Source organism: Salpingoeca rosetta, assembly GCF_000188695.1.
Source record: "Salpingoeca rosetta unplaced genomic scaffold supercont1.16, whole genome shotgun sequence".
Taxonomy (NCBI): domain Eukaryota; class Choanoflagellata; order Craspedida; family Salpingoecidae; genus Salpingoeca; species Salpingoeca rosetta.
In genome coordinates this window covers 22,467-32,259 of record NW_004754918.1, presented here as the reverse complement: position 1 = coordinate 32,259, position 9,793 = coordinate 22,467, and the positions used below count along the sequence as shown (strand labels likewise).

Sequence of the window (9,793 nt, the reverse complement as noted above, 5' to 3'; positions counted from 1 at the left end):
GAAGCGCTGATGCGGTGAATCTCTGGTGCCCAAAAGTCACTGACGGCCCACGTGGGCCTGCCAGCGGCGTTTGCAGGAAACACGTGTCCAGACAACTTCCAGTTGACCATGTCGGTGGATGTCTGCAGCAGCAGCAGCAACAGCACGTGCGTGTGTGTGTGTGTGTGTGCGTATGTCACGTGCATCATGAGGTATGTGCAGAGAGCAAGCACACACAAGCAAGCAATGGCAGTGAGCGGGTACGCATGCTCAAGGCGGAACCAGTCCCAATCAAAACACAGCATCCACATGTGCACATATACAAACACGCACACACGCACGCACACACACACACACACACACACACACACACACACACACACACACACACACACACACACACACACACACGCACACACACACACACACACACACACACACACACACGAACCATGATGGGAAAGGCGTCTGGTGCGTCGCCGCTGGTGGTGACGGCGTACACGACGCCATCTTGGATCAACACCCCCGGACCAGGGTGGTTGCTGTCGATGACCGGGTTTGTGTACGTCCCCTGCACATTCACATTGTGTTGCCCTCTTCTTTGCACTCCGACCATCTGTGGCCCTCCTCCATTCACACCAACACCAACACCACCAACACCACCACCACTCAGCAGCAGCAGCGCTGCAAACACAAACGAACCACCACCACTGCGCATCATCTTGCTTCTTGCTTCTTGCTTGCTCGTTCAGCAGCTTCCACAACCTGCCGAAAATTATGTGAAATCTTCTTGCATTGTTCCGTAACCGCTGCCAGCGAAACGAAAAGTACAACAACAAGCAAACAGCTCCTCGCTTGTCTCCTTCATCATCGAGTGGTCTGCCATCCGCTCCGACACACGCCCGAGGATGAGGACTTCGACCACGGGGCTTGATGCTGTGCGACGGTGGCGCCGATATGTGGTGATGCGGCGAACACGGAGGCAGTTTGAGGACCTGGTGCTGGCAATTGAGGGCAGCGCGGCACAGGTGCAATGGCCACCAAACTCGCTCCACCCCGTGGTCTCGTCGCCGCACGCCCCATGGTTGTGCACGCCACAACAACAACAACGACAACAACAACAGCAACGACAACAACGAGGACAATCGAAGGAAAGCGAGGAGGAACACCGGGAGGAGTGTGGGAAGGGGCAGAAGGATCAAGAGGATCAGGAGGATCAAGAACGTAGAAGGAGTGATAGCGCACTGCAGGTTGGACGCACCCATGAGCAGGAGCATACAAGGGAGCAAAGGGAAGACACGCACGTTGCACAACAACAACAACAACAACAGCAACAGCAACACGTGGCGCGGGGCACATGTACATCCCCGACTCTGTGGCTGTTTCCAGATGTGCATCCACGCCACGATGATGAGGTGCAGAGCGAGGTGCGGGTTTCCGTTGGTGCTGGCGGTGGTGATGAGGAAGAAGCTGGCCACATTTGTGACCACCCCCAGCTTCCACTGCTGCAACAACGACGACAACAACAACACCAACAAAGGCGACAGCATCGCCTGCGTGAAGAGGTCGTGCCCGAAATTGCGACCGTTGGTGCCAGGCGAGACACGGGCCGTGACATGGCACCAAAGACAGCCTCCACGCACACAACAGTCCCTGGGTTGCACGATCACCACCACCACCAGCAGCACCACCAGCAGCACCAGCAGCACCACCAGCAGCAGAAGTGGGTTGATGATGACGATGACGTGGATGATCCTGATTTGTCGATGGCACTGTCTGATTTGTCGCTGCTGTCTGTATCGACCATTTCGACGCCCGACCCTTCGGAGGAGGTACACAGCTCGCCTGCCCACACGGATTCCACGCGAGACACGCTGCACACGCCATCACCGCCGGCCTCATCGCTGCACTCACCAGCGCACGTGCTCGGCCACAGTCGAGAGCACGAAGCAAAGCATACTGTGCACCCTGCTGCTGTTGCATTCGGCAGTGGTGGCGGCGGCGGTGCAACAGCTGGCATTGATCGCCACCCGCATGCACCCACGCACAGCAGCCATACTCATCATGTGCGCGGTGTGCGAGATGCTGGCGCCAAGGCACGTGGCCCAAATCACCAAGATGATGAAGAAGATGATGATGATGTTGATGATCACAACAAACGCGCGCAGCACCAGCACAATACGCGCACGCAGCTTCAGCACAGTACTCACACGCAGCATGAGCACAATACACGCACGCAGCACCAGCACAATACGCGCACGCAGCACCAACCACACCAGCACTGCGAGTCAAGCAGAACACGCGAGCAGTGGGTGCCCGTGCCCTCAGCAAACGCCAATGCCACCACCGCCACCACCACAACAACGACGACAACGTTCTCTGTGTCGCGGCTGCTCAAGCTGCGGCAGCACATCATGATGGAGCTGGACTGGACGCGCCAGTGCCTCGCCTCACGACTGCAGATGCAGCGGCTGCTGCCGTGACAGTCGTTGCTTGTTCGCCCACTCCTCTTCGCTTGCTGCCACTGATGAGTCTGGAGATTTATCATAGAAGATATAAACGGAAACCGTCCACAATTTCATTGACATTAAATTTTTTGCCTTGCTGGTCCTTACGCACAAGCAAACGGTAGGCCCGCACACACACCTTCCCTCACACCAACGATCAGCTCTACAGGCGGGCATTGTATTTTCGAGACAGTGGTCAACTGCGGGCAACCAAGCTGGTGGGCGTTGGCAAAGAAAGTGCACCAAGCAAGTGAGCGAGCAAACAAGCAAGCAGGTAATGCTGTGTTGTGAGCACGCTTGAACCTGTGTGGCTTGCTGTCCTTTTTGATCCACGTTTTGGTGTTGGTGGCAGCCTGTCCTGGCTGGCTGGAAAGGGAGCACGGGTGGCATCCAAGTGGCATCCAAGTCAAAGTCAAGCAGCATCCAGCTCACACACACACACACACACACACACACACACACACATCCCCTTCTCGATCCTTGATCACGTCCGTTGTGGTTTGTCAGCAACTATCAAGTTGGAGCGATGTCGGGACGCACATCCTCCTCCATTGCCCGCATCGGCATTGGCCGGGCCGGTGCAACCGCAGACGACGACGAGGACGAGTCCCTGGCCCCAATCATCCACTATGGCGACCAGATTGTCCTGTTTGACAACCAGCGCGTTGGCTTTGTCACCTCATCCATTTCAAGGTGCGGCACAATGCAGCGCTCATCTTGCGTGCGTCGCCTGTGGCACGCCACTCATCCACATCAATGTGCTCACCCACTGTGCTTTTTCGCTTGTTCGCTTGCTCGCTCGGTCGCTTGCTCGCTCGCTCTGTTGTGTGGTGTGATGTGACGATGGCAGTGCGAAGCATGCGGCGGTGGATGTGATGCGTGTGCCCAGCCGCAAGAAACCCAAAATCGGCAACATCTCCACAGCCGTGTTTGAGATCCTGCCACAGTTCAAGTTCAAGGCCCGCAAGGACCTGCAGCGCAAAATCAACGCATTGCGCCAAGCAAACGTACGTCGCGCGCGCGTGTGTGTGTGTGTGTGTGTGTGTGTGTGTGTGTGTGTGTGTGTGTGTGTGTGTGTGTGTGTGTGTGTGTGTGTGTGTGTGTGTGTGGCACAGGGGATCGATCGCGCGCAGCAAGTGCCATGACCCCGCTGGGTTGCGACATGAATCAAAACTCGTTGATGCATATCCTACCTTTCACCATGCGACGCCACCTCAACCAACGCGTCTCCTGCAGGAGGGAAGCATCTCCTTCGACGTGGCCATTGGACGAGCAGACGACCCAGAAGAGCTGCAGAACCTCAAACTCGTGCGTTTTCTTCATGGACACGCAGATGTATTTGCATGTGTGCCTGTGTTCTGGCGTTGCTGTTGCTTGGCTGCATTCATGCCACCCTCACACTCGTCGTCTCTACCATCGTTCACGCACACAAAACACACACACACACACAAAACACACACACACACACACACACACACAAAACACACACGCACACACAACACGTGCTCCACCCTGCAGCTCGCTGACGCCGAGGATGAGGACAATCGCAACGAGATGAAGCGCCGCCACGGCGATCAAGTCCTCTACGGACAAGTGGTGCGCGTGCTTTGTTGTGCTGTTGCGTGTATTTGTGGTTGTGCGCGTGTGCACGTGTTTGCATGTGCTGCTGTTGTTGCACGCCTGCACTCTGTGTTCTTTGATACCGTGGCATGGCGACGTGCAGCCAGAGCTGACGGTGCTGTTGTTTCGCATCTGTGCGCACGCGTGGTTGTCACCTGCTTTGCTTTGTTCCACCTCCAGGTGCTGCTGTACCATCCACACTCTCGTCGCTTTGTACGTGTGCAATCAAACGTCACGTCTCGTCGGGAGGCAAGGTGAGGCCGTGTGTGTGTGTGTGTGTGTGTGTGTGTGTGTGTGTGTGTGTGTGTGTGTGTTCTTTTGTGTATGTGTGTGTGTGCGTATGTGTGTTCTTTTGTGTATGTGTGTGTGTGTGTCTGCATTTTCTGTTATTGCTGTGGTGCAACGCAGTCCCTCTTCCATACACTCACCACGTCACCTCGTCACCACGTCGCCACAGCAACCTGCGCGTGGACATGGACGACTTTGCGACGCGCAACTCGTGGTTCCGCATCATGCCGCGCTACAAAGTCCGCGCCGAGGGCGACCCCATCCGCGTCACAGACCAGGTGGGTGGTGGTCAGTCATAGTCGCGTAGTGGTGGTCAGTCGTAGTCGCGTAGTGGTGGTTGTGCTGTGGGAAATGCAAAGGCCTTTGTGAGCGCTGTTGTAGCGACGGTGAGTTGTGCCTTGACCTTTAGAATGGGAGCATTGCGCGCTCACCCAGGATGGCATCCTCTTCATTGCTCAGATTGTGCTTGAGAGTCTCAAGACGGCGGGCCAGTTTCTGCACACGAGCTTCCAGCAGCACCCAGAGGACACGTGCGTTGGCGTGTGCTTCTGTTGTGGTGGTGGTGGCTAGAGGTGGTGGTGGTGGTGGTTGTTGCTGCGTTGGCGTGTGCATTCCGTGTTCGGGTTGCAAAGCTGGGTGGTTTGTTGTTGCAGTGAAGTCTTGGCAACCCCTTCTAGCCATGCCTCATTCTTGGAACACACGCGCACACACACACACACACACACACACACACACACACACACACACACACACACACACACACACACACACACACACGTGTACACAACTCAGGCCGGACCACGGGCTGTACGAGGTGAACTGCTCGGTGCAGCCGACAGCATACTCCATCTACGAGTTTGTGGACCACACGCGACGCGACGACGAGGAGGGCGCTGCTCAGCTGTACGTCACACGCAGCACCTACCCTCTGTTTGCACACACATTCACACACGACGCCTCGCATGGTTTTGGGTTTCCCTTCACTTCACACGCCCCCTTTCTGTTGGCCTTCCATCCATTTCTCTCCTCTCATCCCCACCCCTTTCATCGCCATCATCATCGCTGTTGCAGGCTGCGTGGTGGCGACACGATCCAGCTCTTCCACAAGGAGATCAGCGCCTACATCGCCGCAGAAGGCGTCTTCTCGTACCAAAAGGTGCAAGAACAATGCATACTCTCGTATTCGTATTCGTGTGTGTGTGTGTGTGTGTATTTGTTTGCGTGTGTATTTGTTTGCGTGCGTGTGTGTGTTTGTGCGTGTTTTCGCGCTTGTGCTTTTTTTTCCGTACATCATACTTTCTTTCACCCTTGACTCGTCATCTGCTCTTTCTCACCCCATGTACAATACACATGTGCACTATTTGTCTTGCTCGTGCACGGCAGCCCGTTGAGGACGTGCACATGCGTATCCGCCCCGCTGATCAGACGAAACCGCACGGCATGCTCCCGCCCACCAGCGCCGTCACCGTACGTATTCGCTCGTGGATACATGGACCCTGAACACACACACACATCACACATCACACATCACGCCCTACCGTGCGTGCTTGACCGCGCACTCCATCCTATCCGCTCACACACACACACACACACACACACACACACACACACACACACACACACACACACACACACACACACACACCACGTGTCTCGCTTTCTCTCTTTTGTTTTCGGTAGTTTTGGCAAGTTGAGTTTGTGGCCAAGACCATGTCTGGTGGTCCCGTTGGATGGGAACAAGACATTCGCCTCAAGCACCTCCCAACACAGGTTTGTTGCGCTGCCACTGTTTTCTGGTGTGGCCTTCCATGTTTGTGCAGCGTTTGCAGTGGTGTTCTCGAACACTCTGCTACAACACTCGCACACACACACAACACACGCACGCACACAACACACAGACCCACCCACACAGACCCACCCACACGCACACACACGCACACACACACTCACGTCCCCCTCTTGATTTGCTGGGCAGATGTATCTGTCGTTCCAGATTGAGAGCGCTTCCAACCCCGTGCACGTGCCGTGCCTCACCTCGGATCCAAACGACCCCAGCTGCGTGTTCAAGTTCTTTGCCGTCATTCGCGAGCGCGATGACATCGCCATGGACTCGTACTGCCGCATTGCGCACAAGCAGACCGGTTCGTCGCTCGTTTGTGACTGCTGCTGCTGCTGTTTTTGCCTTGGGTTGCAGCTGTGCTTTGTTCCGCTGTTGCTGTACTGGGCTGTTGCTGCTGTTTACGCTGTGTTGGCGGTTTTGTGTTTGTGTGATGCCTCTGTCTGTGGTGTGTGTGTGTGTGTGACGTGACGACTGTGTGGCAATGACATGACCACACTGCGTCTGTGCTCACAAACCATCTCTGACACCCCTCCTCCATGTTTCACCGACCACCCTGCCACCATTGACGTGGTGGTGCATCAGGGTACTGGCTGCACGCCGAACCCGACCGCAAGTACACGCGTCGCGGTCGGAACCTCTCCATGCCGCCCACAGCAAACCCAGAGCTCATCGCAAACACCAGGGTACGATGCACAGCTGCGCAGCTGCATGTGCAATTTGTGCTCGCATCTTGTGCGCGTGCGTTTGCGTTGGCTGGTTCGCTGCTGCCGTCTGTGTGCGCTCGCACCACTTGCTCAACCTCTCTCCTTCTCTCCTTCTCTCCTTCTCTCCTTCTCTCCCTTCTCTCCTTCCCTCCTGTCCCTCTCACCCCTCTCCCTTCTGGCCTCGCTACTCTATCCCAACACACACGCCCTTGACACAACTGCGCGCAGAAAATCCGGTGGGATGGTGCTGAGCTGTGCCAGCTCGGGCTGTCTGAGACGCGAATGTTTGACGACGCCTTCATCATCCAGCCCGTCGACAAGGAATACGTCTACAACGTCGGGTCAGTCCACACCTGCTCGTGTGTCGTTTGTGTCGTGTGTGTGTGTGTGTGTACATGTGCATTCGTGAAGGCACTTTTGTAGGCATGTTTGTGAGCACCTTCGTGTGCGCTTGTTTGTGCAGTGTGTGGTGCAATTCTCACGTGCATGCGCAACACACACACACACACACCATGTCGTCGCCACCACTACGACCCCACCCCCTTTGCAGCTACGTTGCCGGCATGATTCCCGTCATCCGCATGTACACGCGTCTTCGCCTTCAGGGCGAGCCGCCAGTCGCCGTCTCAAACGCCGTCGTCTCAGGTGCACAGCGCATGCTGCTTTGATGTGTGTCTTTTGCTTTGCTTTGCGTGTTTTGCGCTGTATCTGGCGTGTTTTCCTCTGTGCGCACGTATGCCTGCTTGTTTCGCCCTCCGCCCACAAGTTGCACTTCTTCGCACACATACGCACACACGCACACACACGCACAGCCCTGAAGGAGCTTAGCGCGTTTATGTTTGTGAAGGGCAACCGCGTACGTGAGCGGCAGAAGCTGATCCGAAACCTCTACGTCGTCGAGATGCTCGTGGAGCTCCTCAAGTCCCCATTCGCCCCTTTCAACACAAGTGAGGCCGTGTGCTGTGTGTGTGTGTGTGCGTGCGTGTGTGTGTGTGTGTGCGCGCGTGTGTTGTGTGTTTCTTGTGTGTGTGTGTGCGCGTGTGTTGTGTGTGCGTGTGTTATGCTCGAGCTGCGATGCTTGGCGTGTGTTTCTATTCCGGCGCTGCTGACCCCAACATGTTCTGCATCACTTGATCGTTCATGCCATCCCTTTCAAAGGCCCATCTGCCATTGGGCTCCAGGACTTGGCAGACCCGCGCAACCGCGAGACGCTGGTGCGCACCGAACTGGCATTTTGTTTGTATGTTTGTTTGCGTTGAGTTGAATCGCGCTTCTGTTGAGGGTTCATTCTGTATGTGTGTGTGTGTGTGTGTGTTTGCGCTGTTGCCATCCTTCACCTCTACATTTTGCCACACACACGCACACACACCTCCCAAAACACACGCACACACCCTCTCTTCCTGCCGCAGGCTGTTGTTGACGCGGCGTACAAGGTGCTGGAGACGTATCTTCGCGGCAATTCGCGCAAGAACGAACTCTACATTGCCGCCCACATCCCATTCTTCCAATCGCAGGTGCGCTGCGCTCGCCTGATGTGTCGCCCATCAACTCTGCTCTTGCTGCCACGTGCACACGCACGCACACACAAGCACAACATCAATCTCAATCTCTCTCTCTCTCTCTCTCTCTCTCTCTCTCGCATTCCCGCATTCCGACGCCGTCACACAACCCAACGCGCACACACACGCACACACTCACGCACATTCACGCATGCACTTTCCGTGCACAGGTTGGCGCGGCGCTGGAAGTGGAGAAGATGTACACGGAGCTGGTGCGCGACAACAACCAGATTGTGCACGCCATCACAGACAAGGAGATTATGATGTTTGTGAACCTGCTCAAGACAGACAAGCAGCCGCAGTACCTGGAGTTTCTCAGCGTGCTCTGCGAGTGCATTGGCGCACCTCTTCCCCACAACCAGGACAAAATTGCAAAGGCCCTCCTCATCGACAGCAACGGTGTGTTTATTGTGTGTGTGTGTGTGTATGCTTGTGTGTGTGTGTGTGTGCGCGTTTGCAGTGCATCTGGTTTGGTGTGTGTATGCTTGTGTGCGTGTGTGCATTTGGTTGTCATGCACGGCCCACACGCAGCACACATCTTCTGTTCTCACTCTGAACCTCGCGGTAATGCCCACACAACAACAACAACAACAACAACAACAACAACAACAACAACAACAACAACAACAACAACAACAACAACAACAACAACAACAACAGACTCTGTGTACCTGACGGAGGTGAACGGGCAGGGCGATGGCGTGGTGGTCAGCATCGACAACGGCAAGACGTGGGGGTCGCTGTACGACTTTGTCAAGTCCGCCATGGACGAAAAAGATGACACGAGCACACCAGAGTACCTCTTCCTCGACGTACGGTGGCGCGCATGTGTGTGTGTGTGTGTGCGTGTTGAGGAGTGTGTGTGTGTGTGTGCGTGTTGAGGAGTGTGTGTGTGTGTGTGTGCGTGCGATGAATCCTTGCTTGCGCCTGGATGCCTCGCCCATGTGTTCGTGCGAATGCTGCATATCTGCGCTCACACCATGTTGATTTGCTCCTTCGCGTGCGTGTGTGTGCGTGCGTGCGCGCGCAGCGTCAGCTTGAGCTCTTTGGAAAACTTTGCCTCGGCCGCAACGACAGCTCCATCGACGTGAGTTATCGCATTCACGCAACACCAACGGCAACCATGCACAGAAGCAAACACAAGCCCATGCACGCGCACAACCACATGCATGCATACGCTTGGCTCATTGCATCGCGTGTGCATGTGCACTTGTGCAGATCATTGCGAACCAGAAGAAGTACCTGACGTGGCGCGAGTGCTACCTGTGTGTCACCTCCGACCGTCTGCCAAAGAGC

The 9,793-nt window shown here is 55.7% G+C and overlaps 3 protein-coding genes across 3 annotated transcripts in view; 2 read left to right on the top strand and 1 right to left on the bottom strand.

Moving 5' to 3' along the window:
- PTSG_06998 (uncharacterized protein) overlaps positions 1–659 on the bottom strand; it is a 2,610-nt gene extending 1,951 nt beyond the window's left edge. Inside the window, exons 1-2 of the mRNA XM_004992349.1 lie at positions 431–659; positions 45–122 (exon numbers count right to left, since the gene is read on the bottom strand). Of these exons, the coding sequence (XP_004992406.1) occupies positions 45–122; positions 431–595 (243 nt within the window). The 5' untranslated portion in view covers positions 596–659. The remainder of the gene's footprint in view (positions 1–44; positions 123–430) is intronic.
- Positions 660–785: 126 nt separating this feature from the next.
- Positions 786–2,560, top strand: PTSG_06997 (uncharacterized protein). Its single transcript, XM_004992348.1, has one exon. The coding sequence runs from the start codon at positions 888–890 to the stop codon at positions 2,460–2,462; it is 1,575 nt and encodes a 524-aa protein (XP_004992405.1). The 5' UTR covers positions 786–887; the 3' UTR covers positions 2,463–2,560.
- Positions 2,561–2,568: 8 nt separating this feature from the next.
- The window catches only part of PTSG_06996 (inositol 1,4,5-trisphosphate receptor type 3), a 21,671-nt gene continuing 14,446 nt past the window's right edge, over positions 2,569–9,793 (top strand). Inside the window, exons 1-23 of the mRNA XM_004992347.1 lie at positions 2,569–2,760; positions 2,994–3,179; positions 3,337–3,493; positions 3,723–3,794; positions 4,005–4,082; positions 4,287–4,360; positions 4,564–4,672; positions 4,854–4,924; positions 5,187–5,297; positions 5,466–5,550; positions 5,778–5,861; positions 6,075–6,164; positions 6,370–6,535; positions 6,817–6,917; positions 7,167–7,279; positions 7,489–7,583; positions 7,751–7,885; positions 8,097–8,152; positions 8,348–8,452; positions 8,668–8,896; positions 9,158–9,309; positions 9,528–9,584; positions 9,716–9,793. The exon at positions 9,716–9,793 is cut by the window's right edge and continues 59 nt beyond it. Coding sequence (XP_004992404.1) covers positions 3,013–3,179; positions 3,337–3,493; positions 3,723–3,794; positions 4,005–4,082; positions 4,287–4,360; positions 4,564–4,672; positions 4,854–4,924; positions 5,187–5,297; positions 5,466–5,550; positions 5,778–5,861; positions 6,075–6,164; positions 6,370–6,535; positions 6,817–6,917; positions 7,167–7,279; positions 7,489–7,583; positions 7,751–7,885; positions 8,097–8,152; positions 8,348–8,452; positions 8,668–8,896; positions 9,158–9,309; positions 9,528–9,584; positions 9,716–9,793 — 2,385 coding nt within the window. The 5' untranslated portion in view covers positions 2,569–2,760; positions 2,994–3,012. The remainder of the gene's footprint in view (positions 2,761–2,993; positions 3,180–3,336; positions 3,494–3,722; positions 3,795–4,004; positions 4,083–4,286; positions 4,361–4,563; positions 4,673–4,853; positions 4,925–5,186; positions 5,298–5,465; positions 5,551–5,777; positions 5,862–6,074; positions 6,165–6,369; positions 6,536–6,816; positions 6,918–7,166; positions 7,280–7,488; positions 7,584–7,750; positions 7,886–8,096; positions 8,153–8,347; positions 8,453–8,667; positions 8,897–9,157; positions 9,310–9,527; positions 9,585–9,715) is intronic.

What these genes read in the sequence shown, in the direction of transcription:
- PTSG_06997 (XM_004992348.1), top strand. Translation starts at nt 888, where the DNA reads ATGAGGACTTCGACCACGGGGCTTGATGCTGTGCGACGGTGGCGCCGA.